Raw genomic sequence first — 24,388 nt, forward strand, 5'->3', positions numbered from 1 at the left:
CTTCATAGAGAACTTATTTTACTATAATAAGCATGATAAACTTGAATATTCTTGGTGATGAGTGGAAACATAAGAGGGGTAAGAGATTAGGCTGAAATTTGTCTTTTACATGATTTACATCTCTTTGTTTTACATATCTTTTTATTCTTTTGAATTTTAACATTTGCCTTGTGCTCTTTCTCTTTTTTAGAGTTTCATCAAACTTAGGTATATACATCCCCATATTGTTATAGGAAAATTTCGACAATGATCCAACGTGAGTGAGTGAAAAAAAACAATCATAATATAGGACAATGGTACAAAGGTTTCATCATTATGGAAATCATGGTATGCTACCATCATCAAAGGCTCCTATTTGTTCCCATTATAGGTAATGAAAGAAAGGCCTAAAATAAGGTCACACTATACTATGGGAAATTGATAACCACTCATGTGAAACAAACGAACAAGTGTACAACTCATACTGGCCTATCATTCATCTGAACCTGTAATCTATACTAGAATTCCATTTTCAACATTTAAATGGAAGCACTTGAATACATAAATGGTTGATGTACCTCACAATGGACAAACCATGTTCATTGAATAAGTAGGATAGGTGAATGAATGCACTGACCAAAGAGTGGATGAGAGGCATTTAAGGCTACCTATTTGTGGATCATGAAAAGTTTGTGGCTGGTAGGATGAAATAATAGGATGATTTTTTCTCTTGGTGACATCCATATGGATGGGTAATGAACATCGCTAATATGTTCTTGCTATTAATTCATTGCTTGAAATTCAATTCTTATAGCCCTATCATGAGATTTCTAAAGCATCTTTAAAAACCTTGCCATTGCTCCAATGGAAAGCCACATAAACACACTTACCAATAGACCTCTTATCTTAAATGATAAAACTTTCTCTTTACATAGCACTCTCACCTGCTTCCAAATGAGTATTGATATCAATGCATTGAAGAATATCCTAATCTCTATTACGCATAAGTATTTAATAATGTTAACCTTCCACAAGTTTATCTTACTCACAATACACTTTCCTCCAATCCTATACTCACATAATCATTCATACCATTTACATGCATCCATTCTATGCATCATACAAGGCACTCAAGGGTACCTTTGGGTATGCCTTTCATAGCCTCACGTGCATATACACATATATCCATGTGCATCACTTCACACATGATCTGTTTTCACTTGTAATTTTTTTATTTATTATGATCTACAATAGTTTACCTTCTTATTCATCCATTTAGAAACACTCATCATACTCTACAACCATATGGCTCTCTATTGTCAATAGAGCTCTCTCTTGAACTGTTTATTTTTATGACCACCATGTGCCACATATCCTCCCATTAAGAAAATAGAGTAGCGTTAAATTCGCCCCCCAAAAATCAATCAAGCCTTATGTTTTGATTTATACATATATCCTCATTCAATTCAATTTGGAGACACACATACACATTCCTTTTTAGGATTGTGTCAAACACATCGATATTCCATTCTCTATAACACCACATTATCCTTTCTCTTTAAGGTACAATTTCATAGCCGTCAAGGTCACCTAACTTAGAATTAGAGTCAAGGCTTCTAAAATAGGCCTATCCATTTTTGTACATATAACATAGGGTCCACTATTTATCACGAAAATCAACATACCTACTTCATTCATCTCGGATTTTAACATTAATCAAACTTCCCATCCTCAAGGGAATATTTATTATAGCCACATAATCCATCCAAAGATGAAATATTTCAATGATATGAAGAGATATGGAAAATGCCAAACCACCCTTTCATAGATAGTTATTGCTTAACAATTCTAAGCCATTCATAACCTTTAAAACAAGGTTGCTAGGCAATATCAACATATAGAACATCCCCACGAATATTAATTATTGTTCCTTCAACTAAGCTCATAAGCATCCATAAAGGGGATTTGCTTATGCACAACTATATCTCATAAATACATTTCATCATTTCCTTAAATCACTGCCTCAAATCATGGAATTATACCCTCCATCAATGTGCTCCCAAAATTGTAACTTTCAATGAAATCTAAAACTACCCACATATGCATGTTTATATGCATTTAACATATATGCAAGTGTAACCATTGGGATTTTCATCAATTTATTCATCATTATTAACTTCAATATCAACACTAATCATAGTAGTCACACTCATTTAAACAACCTTTCTCAAGGCATAACTTCAAAGCATAACTCTCCTTTCTAGAGAGCACTCTTTTCTTTACACAATTGCTCGTTTACAAGCAACACAAACCTCTATCTAAGATTAATTATATGTAGTACCATTGCTACTATACATAACCAACAAGCTTTATATTCCTCCAAATTTATTCCTATGGTGTGTCTCTAGCCTTCTAGGCCTAGTGTTCAAACTACAACTATGGTACCACTCTGTGACATACCCCACCCCAAGGTCACTTTATGGGGGAGGGGTATCCATTTTTTTCTCTTTGGACTATCTCAAATATTCTCTTTGATGTCACCATCATTTTCTACTCATCGAGACCTTTCCAACAAGATACATTTTACTTCATTTTTAGCTTTAAGTACAAAGTTATGACCCTTCGTAGATTTGCTAGTTTATGCCATGTCAACATCCATACAATTGAAATGTGGTAGAAATGCGGCAGTACTATGACCATGTGTCTCCCTGTCATGTTGTTCCATATCCTTTAACACATATTTTATTGAAATGAAACAACAAAATACTAATTTAATTTGTCCTTGAATTAAATTAGGAATTAAATTATAATTCCATATCTCATGACAACTTGTAATAGCTAACTAATTTAATTTGACTTAGTTAGCTCAGTTAAATTCGATTTGGGGTCTAATTAGAGTCATGTAGAGTGTCTCCTATAATTAGGAGAACTAATAGAGTTTATTTTGAGTTGTAATTATTTAATTCAATCTGATTGAGTTAAATTCAATTAAACTAGTTCCAACTGATGGAGGAATTAGTGGGAGATCTAGTGATGAGGTGTAACATGCAATAGTAAGGGGTAACCTACAGTAGTGGGGTGTAACCTACAGTAGTGGGGTGTGACTTACTATAGTGGGGTGTCACTTATTGCATTGGGGTGTAAATTACTATAGTGGGGTGTAACTTGCAATAGTGGGGTAAACTATAGTAGTGGGGTGTAACCTGCAGTGATAAGTAAATTGAAGATTCACTCATAATTAACTCATGCATGTGAGATCAGAGAAAGACCCAATTGATATTGGAGTTTAGGGACAGTGTACCATCAATTGTACAATCATATGAATTGTGCAGGTGGTGCATGCAATTAGAGGAAGGCCTATGAGGATTGTGAAAATCATAATTGTGGAATTTCCCAATTAAATATGGGATAATTCCCAAGGGAACAACACAAGGAAATAGGAGCTTGGCAGGAAGCAAAATTGTCTAATTATTGGCTTGAGATTGTCTCAGAAGCAGTGAGATAGATAGAGATAGTGCATCGGTTGCTCGAGTTTGAGCAAAGAATTGTAATAATCTCATATTTTCTCATTAATGCAATATACAGACAGCAAGGGTTTTACGTTGTGGCTTTCCCCAAGAAATCATTGTGTTATGTGTGATTGAATTGTTTCTCTTATATGCTTCATGATTTCATTGAACATTTATTGTTTCCTTTGATGAATAGACTAGATTCAATTCAATTGTTTTAGCATATTAAAATATGCAATTTGAATCTACAAGAAATTTCTACATGGTACCGAAGATGAAATCACTATAGAAGAGGAGAATACAAGTTTGTCTTTTGCAGGAGAAATTGAATTTTCAGTATCATATTTCAGATCCAACAGGATGTCATTTTACGGATTTAGACTTGAATATGCCCTTGAGGGTAGTTCGAACTATATTTATTGGAAGGATAGGATGGAGGCAGTGTTGGAAGACAACGAGCTTAAAGAATTCATAGAAAAATATATTCCTAAGTCATCCGATGCTCAAGATATGATAGAGTGGAGAAAGTGTGTGGCAAAGGAGGCAAGGATTATCCTAGAAGGAGTTTCAGATTATATTGTCTCAGACCTCCATAGTAAGGAGACTCCATTTTCAATGTGGAAGGCCTTGATAGAATTGTTTCAAAACAAAAGTGACAACACGAAGCTGGCACTGAAGGACAAACTGAGAAAGATCAAGATGGAGAAGGGTGACTCTATACGAAATTACTTTACCAAGTTCACTAAATGTTGGGATGAGATTGGAAGTGTTAGTGTTACAATGGCTGAAGATGATATGGTGGGACTAGAACTTCTAGGCCTTCCAAAGAGATGGCACAACTACCAGGACTCAACTAATGGGAGGGAGAAACTACCTAAGTGGGAGTGGTTGTGGTCCGACTTGGTACAAGAAGATATTTGTCGAAACACCATAGATTGATCCTCATCCAAGCATGATGATGAGGAGAATTGTGCCTTATCTGGAAAGGCGAAGAAAGGAGAGGGGAAGCCATCCCATTCAAAATTATATTCCAGTAAGGGTGGCAAGAAGAAGGACTTTTCAAATATTAAATGTTTTCATTGTCAGGAACTGCAACACTATGCCACAAAGTGTCTGCACAAGAAGGCCAGTAAGAATCCCTCACGAGGAGTGGTAGGTGAAGCTTTTGTTTCACAATTCAAGCTATATTTCATCCTCATCGCTTGCATGTTAACATCGGTGATGGGTAGTGTGTGGTACCTGGATAGTGGAGCTTCATTCCATATGACTGGAAACAAAGAGTTCTTCAATAACTTAGAGGAGAAGGACCTCTAGATGCACATCAAGATGGGAGATGATGGGAGGTATAGTGCAACCAACATCGGTATTGTTACCTTTTAGAGGGAGTCTAGTTCTCCTCTCACATTAAAAGATGTCATGTATGTTCTAGGTTTCAAGAAGAATTTTGTTTCAATTGTCATGTTGGAGGACCATGGCTACGATGTGATATTTAGGAAGGGAAAGGCTTTCCTTCATCACATAGCCTCAGGAAATGTGAAACAAATTGAGGTTCACATGAAGAACCTCTACAAATTTGATGTAGAAGACTACACTTCTTTGAGCACAAAAGCAAAGAAAGGAGAGGGGAAGCCATCCCATTCAAAATTAGATTCCAGTAAGGGTGGCAAGAAGAAGGACTTTTCGAATATTAAATGTTTTCATTGTCAAGAGCTGCAACACTATGCCACAAAGTGTCTGCACAAGAAGGCCAGTAAGAATCCCTCAGGAGGAGCGGTAGGTGAAGCTTTTGCTTCACAATTCAAGCTATATTTCATCCTCATCACTTGCATGTTAACATCGGTGATGGGTAGTGTGTGGTACCTGGATAGTGGAGCTTCATTCCATATGACTGGAAACAAAGAGTTCTTCAATGACTTAGAGTAGAAGGACCTCTAGATGCACATCGATATGGGAGATGATGGGAGGTATAGTGCAACCAACATCGGTATTTTTACCTTTTAGAGGGAGTCTAGTTCTCCTCTCATATTAAAAGATGTCATGTATGTTCTAGGTTTCAAGAAGAATTTTGTTTCAATTGCCATGTTGGAGGACCGTGGCTACGATGTGATATTTAGGAAGGGAAAGGCTTTCCTTCATCACATAGCCTCAGGAAATGTGAAACAAATCGAGGTTCACGTGAAGAACCTCTAAAAATTTGATGTAGAAGACTACACTTCTTTAAGCACAAAAGCTAAGAAGGTGCGAAGCCGAGGCATAAGTGAGTTGTGGCATAAAATATTGGGTCACTTGTGCCATGGAGCTTTCAAGATCATGCAAAAAATTTCTATAGGACTTCCCAAGGGTATAATAGAGCAAAGAGACACATGCAGAGGGTATACTTTGGGGAAGTACACCAAAGCTTCCTTTCATGATAAAGACAGTGAAGCGCAAGCGATACTTGATAGAGTTCACTTAGATGTGTGTGGACCGTTCTCGACAACCTCAACGACCAAGCACAAGTATTATGTAATATTTGTTGATGATTTTTCTCGTAAGTGTTGGATTTTATTCATGTAGAAGAAATATTAGATGTTCACTATATTTTTTGAATTTAAAGCACTTGTCGAGAAAAATACTAGTAGGAAAGTTCAATATCTAAAAAGCGATAATGGTGGAGAATATGTGTTGAATGAATTCAAGAAATTTTGTGCATCAGAAGGAATTTGATGAGAGTTAATAGAACCTCATAACCCACAACAGAATGGGGTGGATGAAAGGAAGAACATAAGTATTGTGGGAGCTACACAAACGATGTTACATGATGAGGGCCTACAGTTGAACTTTTGGGATGAAGCATGCAAAACATTTGTTTGTTTGCAGAACATAAGCCCTCATCGAATTCTCGGGATGATTACACTAGAAGAAGTTTTTTCAGGTAATAAACTAGATGTGGCACACTTTAGGATCTTTGTTTCATCAGTCTATTGGCATGTTACCAAGGATGTATGGAAAAATCTAGAACCAACAACTGTGTTGGGCATATTTGTGGGGTACACTAATTCAACTCACAACTATCGGGTGTACCTTCCATCCAAAATGATGACAATGGTTCATAGAGATGTGAATTTCTATGAAGCGAAGCCCATGAGATGTCCCCTTGAGAGGGAGCTTCACTTACATGCATATGAGGAGCTTTTAGCTCTAAAGGAGGAACCTCAAGATGATGTGGATCAGCCACATGCATAGGAGTACAGAGCGGAAGAACCCACTCATGCAAAGACTTCCAAAGATGGAATGAAGCACACCAAAGAGGATGAAAGATTGATGCATGATGTTAGAGAGAATGCAGGATCACCCACATCACAACGGAAGTGGAGGAGGTCACCATATCAATACACTGGCTACATGGCTCTGATGAGTGAGAGTGTAGAGGTTGAGCCATCCTCATTTGACGAAGCAGTGAAACAACCAGTATGGATTGATGCCATGGTTGAGGAGTATGACTCCCTTATCAAAAAAATTGTTTGGGAAGTAGTCCCAAGACCAACAGACAAGTCAGTAGTGAGTTCCAAATGGCTTTTCAAGGTAGAGAAAGTAGCATATGGGAGTATGGAGAAACACAAGACCAAATTTGTGGCTAGAGGATTCAATGAGATTAAGGGCATTGATTACGATAAGACCTTTTCTCCAGTAGAAAGGTATTCTTCAATCATATCTATTCTAGCACTATCATCACAGATGGGATGGAAGATACATCAGATGGATGTGAAGACAGCATTCCTCAATGGTATGATTGAGAAGGAGATGTATAATGGATTTGAGACTTCTGCGATCTGCATTATGTGTGGTTATATCTTCCGGATCCATCGCATTTTGTTATTTTATGCATTGACGTTTCGAACCATCCTCTGTGGTTCATCATCAGGATTTAGATTTGTGAAGAAGTCAGAGACAGATGAGGATAAATAAATAAAGGTTATGGTAGGTAGTGTAAGGAGCCGACATGTTTTGATGAAGGTGAGGTTTTTAATTAATTTATAATTAATTTAATTTAGTTTAAATTTACATTTAAATTTAATTATGATTTTTGTTTTAATTTAATATGTTTTCATTTAATTTAATTTTGATTTAATATAATTTAATTTTAACTTAATTTAATTTAATTTTGATATAATGTAGTGTATTTTTATTTAATTTAATATAATTTAATTAATTTTAGTTTGATTTATTTATTTTAATCTTTTTTTCTTTTTCATTTCTTTTTTTTTAAGGTTAACTAAATGGACTAGAAGATTTAATTTATTATAATTATAATTATAATTATAATTTAATTTGTTTTAATTTTAATTTAATTTAATTCCAATTATCTATATATATATATATATATATATATATATATATATATATATATATATATATATATATTTATTCTGAATTAAATTAAATTTTTATTTTAAATTTATTTTATTTTAATTAAATTATGGTTTTAATTTGATTTGATTTAGTTTAATGTAATTAAATTATGATAATGAGTGAGTTTAATCTAACTAAAGATTTTTAAGGATTGGAATAGGAGGACCAAGAAGCAAAGGGTCGAGATTTGTCTAGGATGTGGTGGAATCCCCTGTTAGCGTGGGAATCCAATTATCACTTATTTTCCAACCGTCATCACGATTTAGGTTATTGGGGTGTTTTCTTATTTCGATAGCTTCTCTAAATTTTCTGTGGTGGTAATGCTCTATTTTGGCCATAACACAGGAGTTTTCAATGCAAATGTGATGATTGGTTTTACTAGAGTGCTCAGCCAAAGCTGAGGTTTTGGAGCGGTTATGGTTGATGTCAGCAACATGTTCTTGAATCCTAGTTAATATAGACCGGCCGGTTTCACCAATGTATGTTTTTCCACATGAACAAGGGACCAAATAGACCCCTTTGTGGTGTTTAGGGTCAATAGGATCTTTTATTGATTTAAGACATCTGTTAATTGTTTTCATAGGTTTGAAAGTGGTTTTTATGTTGTTCTTTTTTAAGATGTGCGAAATCTTATCAATGGTGCCTAGAATGTAGGGAAGGTGAACTGTACCAACATAATCATCCCTGTGTTGTTTGTTTATGGGATTCTCAAATTTCTTGAAAACATTGATTCCTTGTTGTCTCTTGTATCCATTCTTTTTGAAAACATTCAAGAGGTGGTTCTTTTCTTGCTCAAAATTATCATGATCTGAAATATGTATCGCCCTTGTGGCTAGAGTGTTTAGCACCCCAAGTTTCTGAGCCGGATGATGGTGAGAGTTAGCATGTAGGTAATGTTCAGTGTGTGTTTTCTTACGATAGACCTGGTGAGATATTGTGCCATCCTAGTTTCTTTTGATAAGGATATCAAGAAAGGGAAGACAACCATTTTCTTCCACTTCCATCGTAAACTTGATGGAATTTGATTGGCTGTTAAGGTGTTCTAGTAATTTGTTTAAATTTTCTTTTCCATGAGGCCAAATGACATAAGTGTCATCAACAAATCTTTTCCACAGTTTAGGTTTTAAGGGGGAAGACTAAATGATGTTGGTTTCAAAATGTTCCATGAACAAATTAGCAATGACGGGAGGCAGGGGTGATCCCATGGACATGCCACAAGTTTGTTCATATATCTCATCCTTGAAGCTGAAAAAGGTGGATTTTAGATAGATTTCCACCAATTTAGCTGTGTTAGGGTCGGTGACTTTGTGAACAACAGCCATGGCTTCATCTATAGGAATGTTGGATAGATTTCCACCAATTTAGCTGTGTTAGGGTTAGTGATCTTGTGAACAACATCCATGGCTTCATCTATAGGAATGTTGGTATAGAGGGCTTTTACATCAAAGCTCACTAAGATGTCATCTTGGTCTAGTTTTATATGTTTGATCTCATTAATGAAATGATTGGAATCTTTGACAAAGGAGCTAGTGTTACCCAGCAAGGGTTTGAGCTTTTTAGCAAGATGTTTCGCGAGGTGGTAAGTAGGGCCTCCAATTGTGTTGACAATGGGTCTAATAGGTATACCTTCTTTGTGAATTTTAGGGGCTCCATATATCCTGGGGGTGTAGGGGTTGGTTTCAATAAGATTCTTCATATTGTTTTCATTGCTTAATTTTACTAAGTTATTGACATTCTTGGATATCTTCCTTATGGGATTCTTTTTTAATTTGATGTAGCAACCACTATTGGTTAAGTGGTCTAGCATTTTCTCATTGTAGTCTTTTGTGTTCATTATAACTGTCGCACCCCCTTTGTCTGCCTTTAGGACCACAATGTAAGGGTTTTGGTTTAAAGTTTTGAGAGCTAGGTATTCTTGTTTTGAGATGTTGCTTCTGGGTGGTTTAGCTTTTCTGAGGATTATGGAACAATCCTGCCTTATGATTTCTTTAATGTTGTCAGGCATGTCCTTGATCCCATATTCTATACTGCACAAAATATCTTCTTTGGGGATAGTGCGTGGAGAAATAGCAAAATTCAAGCCTTTTTCTAGCAAACCTATAGTAACTTCGTCAATGTGGGTGTTTGAGAGATTTATTATACTTACTTTTTCATCATTGGATGTTTTTGTCTGACCGTTTATTTTGATTTGTTGAGATTCTATTCTGTCCTTACTCGTGTCATCCATCATGAGATTAATGTCTTCATGAGGGGACTTATTATAGTCTTCGTTGGGGCTAATATCGTAATTATTGTTCATTGTTTCATTAATTATAGTTGTTGTCACTGTGGGTTTAACGCTTATACTGGAGATTTCTTCTTGTGTCGTAGTTCTGTTCTTACTGCTCATGTTCCTGCTGATCTCGCTGTCATGTGAATTAAATTATAATAAAAATTTTATTAAAATTAAAATTAAATTAAATTAAGTTAAAATTAAATTAAATTAAATTAGTAAATTATATTAAATCAGAATTAAATTAAATGAAAACATATTAAATTAAAACAAAAATCATAATTAAATTTAAATGTAAATTTAAACTAAATTAAATTAATTAGAAACCTTACTTTCATCAAAACATGTCGGCTCCTTACACTACCTACCATAACCTTTATTTATTTATCCTCATCTGTCTCTGACTTCTTCACAAATATAAATCCTGATGATGAACCACAGAGGATGGTTTGAAACGTTGATGCATAAAATAACAAAATGCTATGGATCATGAAGATATAACCACACATACGGAGATGCATATTGAGCTTCCAGAAGGATTTGAGACCTTCAACAGAGAGTTGCATGTGTGAATACTCAAGCGAGTGTTGTATGGACTAAAACAAGAACCCTATGCTTGGTACACCAGGATTGATAACTATTTCACCATGTTGGGCTTCTCCAAAAGTGAATCAGATGTGAAACCTTACCATATTGTGGTTGAAGGTAAATTGTTGATTATAGTATTATATGTCAATGATTTGATTCTAACAGGTAATGAAAAGCGCATAAATATTGCAAATAAGATCTTTCAAGAGAATTCGATGAAGGACCTTGAGCTCATGCATTACTTTCTTGGTATGGAAGTATGGAAAGGAGATGGGGAATTATTCATCTCTCAGGCAAGTATGCTAATGAGATACTGAATAAGTTCCACATGGAGAGAAGCAAACCCATGGAGACTCCTCTAGTAGGTATTTGGAGGAAGGAAGGTGCTACTTCAGGTGAAGTAGTGGAGGCTACTAATTATATATAGCTTGTGGGTTCACTTCTATAGTTTGTGAACACATGAGTTGAAATATGTTTTGTTGTTAACCAACTTAGTTAAGCCATGTTTAAGCCAACCAAACTCTATTGGAAGGAAACTAAAAATGTGTTGAGATACCTCATAGGCACCTCTCAATTTGGTCTTTGGTACAAACGAGAAAAGGTAGTGAAGCTTCAAGGCTTCACAGATGAGAATTAGGCATGGATCCCATCCGAAAGGAAGAGCACATCAAGGGGAATCTTCAGTATTGGGTATGGAGTAGTTTCTTTGTACAATAGGAAGGTGAGATCACTTGAACTTAGTTCAGCAGAAGTAGAGTACATGGATGCTAGTCAAGCATCTTTAGAGGTTACCTGGATCAGGAAGATCCTTTTTGGGTTATTTACTCAATAGATGGATCCCACAGTGATTTACTATGAAAATTGGAGTTGTATCAAACTCTCTGTGAATCTATTTTTTCATGATCCATCCAAACATATTGACATCCAATATCACCATCTACGATCTTCTATGCAAAGGAGAATCATGTTGTTGGTGTACATTCCTACACAGGAGAAGGATGCAAAAATTTTGACAAAGTAATTGTCAAGATGCAAATTTTAGTTTCATAAAGGCAAGATTGGGGTAGCAGATAATCCCTTTCTTGTTGAGAGGGAGTATTGAAAATGTAACAAGAAAATCCTAATTTAATTTTCCCTTAAATTAAATTAGGAATTAAATTGTAATTCCATATCTCATGAAAACTTTTAATAGTTAACTAAGTTAGTTTCACTTAGTTAGCTCAGTTAAATTCGAGTTGGGTGTCTAACTAGAGTCATGTAGATGTCTCCTACAATTGGGAGTAGTAGTTGAGTTTATTTTGATTTGTAATTATTTAATTCAATCTAACTGAGTTAAATTCAGTTAAACTAGTTCCAAGGGATGAAAGAATTAGTGGCATATCGAGTAGTGAAGTGTCACCTGCAGCAGTGAGGTGTAACGTGCAACAGTGGTGTGTAACTTGTATTACTTGGGTGTAACTTACTATAGTGGGGTGTTACTTACTACAATGGAGTGTAACTTATTGTAGTGGGGTGTAACTGTTATGAAACCAACTCATAAAAAGATAGAAAAGATAGATGAACGCCTTAGAAATAAGCCTCTTTGAGGGGAAACCTCCTTTACGTTACACAAATGAACAATTCTTGGATGATATAAATGACAATACCTCCTTTCTATATATAGGAGTCTAAGGGGTCATAATATAATCAGAGCCAACATAACAATAATAATGTAAGGGAACAATAATAACAATAGTGGGCTTCTATGGGGCACAATAATAAGAATATTGGGTCCTACATGGGTACAACAATATAATAAAGGGTTTTTACTAATAAAAATAAGGGGTTACACTAGTAATATAGGGGCCTAACATGCCCCTCTCCTTCAAAAAGTGTTGTCCTCAACGCTTGAGTAGTTCTTGATGCTTCTCTATAAAATTCTTGTCCTCCCATGTGGAATCTTCAGCAGCTAAGTTCTTCCACTTGATGAGATACTTTGAAATTGATCGATTTCGTAGCTGTCGGGTTCTTGTTTCTGTGACTGCTCCACGCTCCAACATGATTTTTCCTTCCTCGTCAAATTCTGGCAATATTGTTTGAACTCAAATCTTCTGCAACTTTTGAATGAGTGGCCACACTTCTTTATCCTTCTTCCATTCATACCTTGTTTTGTTTATCCAATCTAGTTGGATAATAGAAATGGCGCACAAGAACGCTTCCATATCCTCATCCTTTATTGAGAGTGCATCTACCACAACATTTTGCTTCCCCTTTTTGTAGATGATTTCAAAGTCATAACCCAACATCTTTGTGACCCATTTTTGTTTCTCTTCAGAGGATAATATTTGTTCTAAGAAGTATTTAATACTATCATGATTCGTTTTTACCTTGAAGTGTCTTCCCATTAGGTAAGGTCACCATTTCTCAAGTGCGTGTAGTATTGCCAACATTTCCTTCTCATAAATAGCTTTCTTGAGGGACATTTGTTTGTATGTATGTAACCATAAAAATACCCAATCACCTACATCAAAACTTATTTCATTGCAATGTTGATCTGCGTGTTGTTTCATTCGATTTTGCACCAAAGTGGCATTATCCTTTAAAAGTTGGAGAACTTGTTGTTGATGATCAATGTGATCTTTCACTGCTTGAATCTTTTTCTTCTTGATATATCCTTCTATCTTGAGAGTTTTAGGAGTGGTAATTTCTTCCAATGCATTACAAGATATGGTTAGATTCATTTCTTGATGCTCTATGTGATCTTTCACTTCTTGAACATTTATCTTCTTGATATGTCCTTCTATCTTGATAGTTTGAGGAGTGGTAATTTTGGCCATTGCATTACAAGATATGGTTGGATTCATTTCTTCTTTCTTGATGTGGTCTTTCACTTCTTGAAACTTTTTCTTCTTGATATGTCCTTCTATCTTAAGAGTTTGATGAGTAGTAATTCTTTCTAATGCTTTTATAAGATATGGTCTGATTCATTCTTCTTTCTCTCAAGTTGGTTCCTAGTGTATACACTCTTCTTTTGACGTTTCTTGATCCTTTTCTTCCTCCTCTCCACAATCAATGTAAAATAATTTCTTCTTAGCACACTTATGATCTTTAATGTATTTGTTATCACAATTGTAACGAAGCCCTTTTTCGTTTTTTTCTTCCAATTGTTGTGGTGTAACCCTTGTAGGTTGTGGAAGGCTAGGAGAAACATCACTTCCATCTTTATAGTTGTGAGGGGTAGACTTCCTTGTTGCCAAAATTTTGCTTTCCACTTTGTAACAAATACATTTTTCTCCTTTTTCTTCCAATTGTTGTGGTGTTGCTCTAAAGAAGGTGTTTCTCTTTGTATCCTCATAATGTGCTATAATTTCCTCCGTGAAAATTGACCACGTAACAAGTGGTTTGCGAGAAAAAAGCTCTTTATACCATAAAAATTGATCTTGTTCTAAATATGAAGATGCAATACATACCTTTTGTAACAGTGGTACACCATGTAGATCAAAATATTTCTCCATCTGTAGTATCCAATTTACTAGATCCTTGCCATCAAACTTCCTCATCTTGATTTTTCTTGATTTTAGGAGCTTGATCTTGAAACGACTGTAACTATGTAAATTTGGTTCTCCTAGTTCAGAAATCGTGACCTGCAATAGCCCTTTGTGTCCTCTTTCCAATGCCATAATTCTGATCAAAATTGGATTCTCAAGGAGAAGTTATGCGAAATATCCCATGGTGACCTGATTAAAGACTAGTTTAGTGGAGCGAACTTGTACGACATGCCACGTGTCACTGTTTTGACCTTAGTACCTTAAACTAATATACAGAAAGCTAGAGGCCATTCTCTTTCTAAAACTTCTAACGAGATTTCACTCTGACGCTCAAAACAAAAGTTATGATGATTTTCCCCAGGTCACCTATTTTGAATGTAATTCGGAAGTCTACAAAAATGCCAATTTCCTCAGATCATATTTCCGTAAATGGAGTGGCAAAAGATCTTAAATTTGGACCTGAAGTTCAGAACTATTTCATCCCAAATGAGTTTTTTTTTTTTATCTTCTGAAACTTCATAGAAAAACATTTATAGAAAAAATGGCATGATGACCTATTTGGAGCAGCGAAACCCTAGAATCCAAAGCTTTGATACCAAATGTTATGAAACCAGCTCACAAATGTATAGAAAAGATAGATGAACGCCTTAAAAATAAGTCTCTTCGAGGGGACAACCTCCCTTACATTACACAAATGAACAATTCTTGGATGATGCAAATGACAAGACCTCATTTCTATATAAGAGTCTAAGGGGTCATAATATAATCAGAGCCAATATAGCAATAATAATGTAAGGGCACAATAATAACAATAGTGGGCTTCTATGAGGCGCAATAATAACAATATGAGTCTACATGGGTACAACAATATAATAAGGGGTTTGTACTAATAATAATAAGGGGTTACACTAGTAGTATAGGGGCCTAATAGTAACTTACTATAGTGGGGTGTAACCTGTAGTAGTGGGGTGTAACCTGTAGTGAACAGTAAACTGAAGATTTGCTCATATTTAACTCATGCATGTCAGATCAAAGAAAGACCCAGTTGAGATTGGATTCCAAGGACAATTTACGAAGTTGTATAATCATGTGAATTATATAGGTGGTGCATCCAATCAAAGGAAGGCCTTTGAGGATTGCGCAATTCATAATTGTGGAATTTCCCAATTAAATATGGGCTAATTACCAAGGGAAGAATGCAAGGAAATAGGAGCTTGGCATGTAGTATAATTGGTTAAGTATTGGATTGAGATTCTCTGGGAAGCAGTGAGATAGATAGAGATAGTGCAGTGGTTGCTCGGGCTTGAGAAAATCATTGTAATCTTCTCATATTTTTTATTTAATGGAATATACAGATAGCACTGTTTTTTAGTTGTGGCTTTCCCCAAAAGATCATTGTGTTACATGTGATTGAATTATTTTTCTTATATGCATTGTGATTTCATCATTCATGTATTTTTTCCATTATTGTGTAGAGTAGATTCAAGTCAATTGTTTTAGCATATTACAATCTGTAGTTTGAATCTATAAGAAATTTCTGCATAGTTCACACATCGCAATGCACATGTCAAATCTACACATCCAACACATGATAGACATGTTGCAATCCTACTTGGTCATATTGGAATCCAAATATTTCCATATATTTCATTGTTATAGAAAAGCGAAAACTTCTAGACCTCTCGAACATCTTCCATCCAAAAGTTTGAAATAATATCATTAAAATAAAGAGGAATTAATAGATATTTGGATTCTTGGATATCCAATATCCACTTATCTAAAGAAATATGTAAGTCCCTTTAAAATAGAAAGTCTGATCCAAATATCTAAACTCTCTAATATCTAAAATCCATTTATCTAGAAAAAAATCACAAAACAAATTTAAACAAATTTTCGACCTCCAAAATCCAAGATTCCATGTCACACACCATGGTGTGCATGAAATCGATTTCCACATAAACTATTTCATACAATCATTCCATTTTAACACACCGCATGAGTGTGCCACACAATCCAACCCCATCCACATTACCATGTCAACATGTTATGTCAAAAATGGCGCATCAACTACTATATTAGTTACCACATAACATGCCACATCATATGATACCTCAATCACCATGCCACACCCAAGTTGCCTCGAGGTTATGTGTTTAGTATACATGGCTCCATTTTCCAACCACACGATCTACCTTGTTGAGATTCATATCTAGGTTTTTTTTTTTTTCTAAGTGCAATTTAAAGAATTTCCATACTTGCAGATAAGCAAAGGACTTCTATTTCTCGAAATTTCCACACTTAGGTTATCGACTAGTAGAATTCTGAGATTTCAAATCCTATATAGATTTAGATTTTGTGAAAGGATGGGAAATAATCCCAGCAATCTTTATAAGGGACAAATTGTTGAATTCTAGATCTTTTGGATTTAGAACGGACATAGATGTCTAGATTTAGATATTCGATGATCTCATTCATCTCTAGATTCCAACCTTTAAATATTTTTCATCTAGGCCCTCGATCACATCCCCCACTAGCCGATCTGATGATGGACTAGGGATAAACTTGAAAACACCAAATTTGACATAATTATAGGCTTCCAATAGGTATTTTTCACGATTCCTTCCATTGAATAGTTTCAATTTCGATGGGGCATACACTTGAACAAATTCCTTTGAGAAGACCGAATCCAACTTAGATTAAAAATTCATCAAAACACATGAAATTAAAACCATTAACTAGGAATCTTATAAAATGTATATTAAGACCACAACACGCATTCATTTTTCCCTTCTCAGTCAAAATTTTTCACTCATTCTCAAATAGTCAACACAAGGCTTCAGTTCCATACAAATATAATTGGAGAGACTAGCATTATGTCTAATTTTGTGAGGGAACCATGTCCTCATAAATATTTTATCAACTGGATATTCATTTATACATATGTATATATATTTAATGTATATATAACAACCCAAGGTACTTTTATAGGCTATATAAGCAATTTAAGACTAAGTTCTTGTACCAAATAAAGATGTTTATTTGATTCCATTTAAGGCCTTCATTCAAAGAAAACCTTCAATTCTTCTCATACCAATAGGGGCATAACTTGGTTGTCCAATAACAATCTATTCCCATGGAAATATCTTATCCATTGCATTCATTTAAAATGATATAGAAGCGTAATCAAGTCTTTCAATGAATTACAATATACTTCATTAGTTTATCACCTAACTCTTCAACCTTTTAGATGAGATGTTATGTGAAGATTCCTTCAATTGAGTTTTCAGTCTAAAATTTAGGCCTTTACTTTAGCATTTAGTTCCACTTTAAAATGGAATCTTCTATTCATAAGCAACAAATTTAAGGCATCCCTTGGCTATCTAAAGTTGATGTAGGCCCCATGAAATTACCTTATTATGTATCAATTAACATACTAAAAAAGGCCTTACACGCATAAATAACCATACATATTGCATAATAGGATATGCGCATACACTATACACAAAATTAAGCATAAATGCTCACAAAAGATATTCATAACGTGAAAATATAAAAGTATACACATCATTGAGTATTTAAGCACATGATTGCGAGACTTATCCTCTGCAATAATATACCAACTAACATTAAAGCTTAGATGTCCTCCCAACCATAGGCCATGTACTCCCATTTCTCTTAGCAATAAGTCACCCCGAGGTGGGGTAATAATTCCAAAAGAGAAAGATTCATCTAGATATAGTTGTAGTCATATATACAATACAGAAAAAATATTATGGAAAGTACAAACTCCAACAACCTCCCTAACTATAACCCTACATTCCCTAGCTTATGCACCAAGGCTTCTTTGTCTCCTCAATTAATCGAGTTATGCCATTACAATTCTTGAGTTTTAAACATGTACCAGTTCAAGAAGTTTCAATGTTTTGTAGTTGTGGGAGTTCCAACTACCTCGAAGAGTCATCTAGGCACTCCTTAGGCTTCACATTAGGAACATTATCCCAACCAATTCTCCGTCAAAAATCCAACCTTACGGAAGAGGAGAATGGAGAATTGAAAATAGCATTCACTAGGAAATTTTCTGAAACAATCCTCACTTAAAGATCTAGCCTCCCCTCCCAACCAGTTCCCCATCCAAGCTCAATCCTTCCCCAAGATGAGCAAGGAGAATTGGCCTTTGAATTCCACCATAGAACTTATAATGATTTATTAGTTAATGAGGTTTAGTCATTTTTTTAACTAGCAATTTTGATTGGTCTCAGCATATTCCAAGAAGGAACCAACACTTGATCAAGAAAACCAATAGAGTATCAAAAGGGAGTAGAGGTAGAAGAAGGATCAATACTAGAATGATGAGAGATTCAAATTATATGTGCATGGGTATTTTTACGAGGTGGTGCACAATGAAATCAGTCTCCCTTACCTTTGGACTTAAGGTATAATATCCCTTCAAGAATTTGGGTTTATATTCATAAAATCACTTTATCAATGTTTTATTATCTACTTATCTTAGGAACAATGTCATGGTTACACCCTCTCACCTTACCAACCTTGTGGAATTTTAGCCCCTTCATACTATTTATTTCTAGTGGTTTATAGCCATGGTGTATTTTATTGTCATGGATGTGATTACATATTATAATATTAGGCCCACTCTCCTTTTTGCACATAGGCCCTTTGGCCTTAATCACATAGACACTCTAGTCTTATAATAGGTAAACAAGACATGGGGGTCTTAAAATAGTATATATACACATGAGCATGCAATCCCAACACATCCTCACCAACCTAATAATAAGATTTATCAATACATAAAAAGTGTCATCTTGGGGATATTTCAAAACAAGTGGGTACATACTAGCACTATAGATGGAAGAATGTCATTGCTTGTGATTCCTAGTACTCCTCCGTGTCAAAATCATCAAAATGAGCATCACTACCATTGCTCTTTCTTTTTGCCTCCTCCTCAATATCCAATTTGATTGGTGCATTTGTTGGTGTGGAGGATGACCCATCAAAAATGACAAGTTTTAGCACTTTTTCTCTTCAAACATTTTCCTTGCTACAACAATGTTTTTTTCGATCACTTGAAACTCAACTTAGAAACCCCCTTCTAGCATATAGAGTAGTAGTAGAGGTTGATGAAATTGGAGGAGCCATGATAACCTCAATAGGGGCATACCACCTTTGACCTTTCCTAGATACCCTTATTGATTCAACCATGATTTCTATGAAATGACCAAGAAAATGGACAACTATAGGAAAAAATTTGAAGACTAGTTGACAATTCCTCTTGTTAATCACTTGGAATCAATTTAACCTTGCACTAAAACCCTCACGTACACTCCAAAACCATTTCACCCTCCAAGTTAGTGGGCGAAATGAGTGAAAAAGGAAGATAGGTTGAATTTAATAGTGTTTTTCCTAGGACATGTGTCCTAAACTTGGGACATGTGTACAATATGTGTTGGAGATGATTTTGGCACATGCAATTTGAATAAGAAACATGCGAGACTTGGGCCTCGACCTCATTATGAATCTGTATGTGACATTTGAGATTTGTGACATGAGACCCCATAAGAATGTGTGGAGTGACCTTTGCTTAGCTTGAATCGGTGAATGACCCTCTTGAATCCCCAGTTACCATTCAAGAGATTCCAGATGCAGATGCAGATGCAGATGCAGTGGACGCAAAGCTCTTTCGCGTTCCAGAGGACGTCCAGAGTTGGCCGTCTTACTAGTGAAGCAATTGAATGAGGGCAAGTTAGTCCAATTATTTTTGCTGGTTGAATAATCCGTTGATCTACCACCAATAGCAGCAATTTTTGTTTCCCCGATGATTTAGAAAAGTATTTTTTCCTGTACTGCTTTTGCCTAGATCTCATTCTTGTGCTGTGAGGTATCATTGCAGAATAAGTAAATTATGGCCGTTACTAGGTTTATTAATATTTAATTTATATACTTTATTTAATTTGTATACATTAACTATATTATTTACTAAGCTAGTTCTATTTTAAGTTTAAATTTACAGAGTGTCATTTTTAAAGTAAAAAAAATTGCTTTTTCCATTTTATTTTGGTGGATGGAGAATTAAAATGGATTTAGAATGTATATATTGAATGACATTAAATTTAAAATAATTATAAATTACAAAATATTATATTAAGAAATATACTATTTCCTATATCATGTTTTAAGAATAATATTAAAAAATGTTATGTATATTAAATTGTATTAATATTAAGTATAAATTACAAAATAATATATTAAGAAATATTTTATCCGTTTAAGTTAAAATTCTAGTTATTTAATTATAACATGGGGTTATAAATTATATATTAGCATAAATTTTATATATATTAAATTAGTATAACCTAAGACAATTGTAAAATATTATATTAAAAAATATGATAATTTTAACCTATTTAGAAAGATATAAAAATGTTGATTATACATTATTTTTTACATTACATATGCATATTTTCAATTATTTTAGTTAGAATAAAAATTAAAATAATGATATTGTCTTTAGGATTAATCACATTATTAACCTTTGGTAAACTTTTCCAACCATTTAATGTGGTTCATGTTCAGAATAAAGGATAAATCACTGTCCACTAAACCACAATATAGTTCATCTTCAAGATATAGATAAAATATAAATCACATTCCACTAAATATTAATAATGTAATTAATCTGAAAAACAATCTCTAAATCACAAAATCTAAAATAGAAAAATAAAAATAAAATAATATATATATATATATATATATAAATCTAAATCTTGGGCTCTAAGTTTTGCACCTTAAATCTGAATGTGTTGCTGATGACTGATTAACAGGCTGTTCACACTCTCGATGCTGCTGGCAGGAAGGCGTTGACGGACGCCTTGCACATGCTTATGAAGCCGGAGCCTCAAATCAATTTAGAGCCGTGAAGGTGGTAAAGCAGATACATAGCGCTTTCTTTGAAAACTATGTACGCAGATTTACATTTATATTATGAATTGCTGTATTTTTTTTTATGTGATTCTGCTACACTATTAAAATTAGCTTATCTTGTTTTTAACCCATTTTTAGAAATGGTTTAGTTGATTTAAGAGATCATTTACAATATTTTTATCAGATTATTTCCAAAATTTTTATATGATTCAAATTATCTTTTCATCCGTGTTTAAGCCTGGGTTACCTGAACGATCTGCTCACTTCGATTATCATTTCATTATAAAAGAAAAATAACTTGTCTTTTTGTGGACGTGTCCAATTAATTGCAAAATCATATAGAAATTATGCGTTGTGTTGCTGAATCTAATTAATGGAGTGATAGAAACAACCTCAATTTCTTATGGGTTTGTTAACATACTGATGAAGAGGTTTCTTAACATAATGATGAAGAATTAACAATAGGCTAAATCAGTTCATTGGAGGGAAAAATAATTCTATTGGATTTATTTAAAAAAAGGTCATGATCGAGTACAATTTTCATAAATTAAAGTTTTTGATAACTAGTATTAGAAGATTTTAAATTATTAAAAATATTTGTTAATGATTTAAAGTTGGTTGTCATTATGTATTTTTGTTATGAATAAAAAAACAAAATTATATTTGTATATATACATTTAAATATGTATTCAAGAAAAATATGTTATTAATTAGAAAAGAGAAAATACATTTAATTAGTTAAGATCAATTTATACAACATTCACCCATACGGTATGTAATATAACCTATCACAAAGAAACAAATTAATAAAATATATAATCTAACAAAGATATCAGTATTTTCAGCTTTAAAGGCTTGTATAGCAGTGCCAAGTACTAACAAACAAAAAATGCTAGAGGAAAATAACACAAATGTAACTAAATAAGTGCTATATTAAGATAACACCATTTTTCATGAAAAGAAGATGAAAAACACTGTAGTGTTCCCCTTTACCATAACCCCTTATAAAACTGTAGTCTAAATTGATCTTTTTTTAGTGTTTTAATATTTTTTCTTTTTGGTATATAAGTATATCTTTATGTTCTTATGTGAAATTAGAATTTTATGTTATTATGTGAAATTAAAATTATATTAACTATATGATATTGCTTACCAAATAATTTTTTTTAATGGTTTGAGTTCATTATTTTAAAGATTCAATGCTAATAATTTTTGTTATGTGGATTGTGACAAATTGCTTAGCTAATAAGGAAAGGAAAGAAAGTTCATGCATCTTCAATAGTTTATAATAGTTATTTATGGCTATAGGATGACATGAATGATTTGTGATTATTAGCTACAACTTAAGTGATTTTTTTTTAAATATGCATCACTAACTTCTGTAGAATTAGTTGAGTTCAACAAATTTGAAATACCTTATTGATCTAATGAGTTCAACAAATTTGAAAGGGAACATTAATCTGATTATGAAATATATCTTAAAATTTGTCATAGGTAGGGTATCATAAAATATATAAGATTGGAGTAGAGGCTAGATAAGAAGATGTCTTGTAATACATATAAGTAGTAGCAATGAAGAGTAGAAGAACATGACTAACAATTATAGCTACTACAAGGCCAAGGTTTTTATAGTGAAGAAGGTTTCTCAAATTATCAATGAATTTTGTAGAATTAAAGGTATTAATTTTGTGGAATTAAAGGTATTATTTCTATCCTAGATGAGTAGAAAAATAAATTATCCTAGGTTAGTGCAAATTTTTATGAGCATTCTAAATGAAATTGATATTTGTTAGAAAGTGAATAAATTGAAGAAACATCTTTAATGAGAAATCAACTCATTAAAAATAGCTAATAAGTTGTTGGAAATTTATAATGGATGTATTACAAAAGTGAGTCAATGATGATGTTCTAGTGATTACGGGTATCTCTAGATTTGGTTTTATTAGAAACAAAATTTTCTACCTTTACCTCCACTTGATAAGGGTGCATTTTATGATAATACAAACTAAGTCAATAGAAATATCTTAGTTCTTGGACAGAATAAAAGAAAAATGGAAAATCTGAAAGTTATCAATAGAGTTGGCAAAGATAAAATGTTGGCAATGATGAAAGACACATAGCCTCACCTAATCACAATAGCAAGTAGTTTATTTTATTAAGCAATGAGTTAAGTAGAAGTGACATTAGTTTCAAGCAAGGAAACCTAGGAATTATAATTGAAATGGAACACACATATTTTGTGACTAAATAATTGGAGCAAGATAGAAAAGGGACCCAACATTTAAATTTAGTTTTACAATTGTTGGTGTAATAACAAAATATTGTTGCTTAATTTTGATAATTAGTAAGGATCAACACTTCTAGGATGGCCAATTAAATATAGTGAAGAAGGGATGGATTGCATCCTAAACTACTATAATAATATTGCAAGATACAAGATAATAGATAGACTATGTTGAGCCCGTTCTGTGAGCATTGTTGTTTGAGATAACTAGAAGGGCCTTTGTCATAGATGATAGTGAACTTATTGAAGGTTTTTTTTTCATGATTATAAAGAGTTTTTAATCAAAATTTGTCTTAACAATTACTATGGGTAATAAGATTAATGATTATAAAAGATTTTTTTTTTCAAAAAGAAAAACCCAACAAATCTTTTATACTAATAATTGATGGTTTACATATTATCAAATATTGTTTTAAATTAACACCCATACAAGTGTATTTCTGTAAGTACAACATATATCCCATTTCCCTGCATATATGTAGACTAAAAATAACAGATTATAGAAACACATAAAAAATAAACTACTATATCTCATAACTTATTGCTAGTATACCACAAAATGTCTACCCATTAAACAACAACCATAAAAAAAAGAAACAATGATGTAGAATCTACCTACCTCTCCCTTGAAAAATATCATCATAATATCCACTGTCATCATAATAAACAATATATATATAATATTTGCATGACCTTCTTTACAAAAACACATAAAAAATAAACTAATATATCTCAACACTTATTGTCAGTATACCATAAAATATCCACCCAATAAACAACAACCATAGAAAAAAACTATCATTATAGTCCATCTGCCCCTCCCTTGAAGAATATCATCATAGTATCCCTGAAGAGTGTCGTCATAGTATATATAATCTTCCCATGGGGAAATCAGTGA

At 33.6% G+C, this 24,388-nt stretch overlaps 1 protein-coding gene across 1 annotated transcript in view; it reads left to right on the forward strand.

Annotated features, from left to right (window-relative positions):
- The window catches only part of LOC149152485 (uncharacterized), a 43,199-nt gene extending 21,768 nt beyond the window's left edge, over positions 1–21,431 (forward strand). The window contains exon 3 of the mRNA XM_089441590.1: positions 21,107–21,431. Coding sequence (XP_089297716.1) covers positions 21,107–21,202 — 96 coding nt within the window. The 3' untranslated portion in view covers positions 21,203–21,431. The remainder of the gene's footprint in view (positions 1–21,106) is intronic.
- The last annotated feature ends 2,957 nt before the right edge of the window (positions 21,432–24,388 follow it).

The sequence above is a fragment of the Pinus tabuliformis genome, chromosome 9, assembly GCF_031772625.1.
Source record: "Pinus tabuliformis cultivar Carrire ecotype Pingquan chromosome 9, CPIR1, whole genome shotgun sequence".
In the NCBI taxonomy this organism is placed as follows: Eukaryota; Viridiplantae; Streptophyta; class Pinopsida; order Pinales; family Pinaceae; genus Pinus; species Pinus tabuliformis.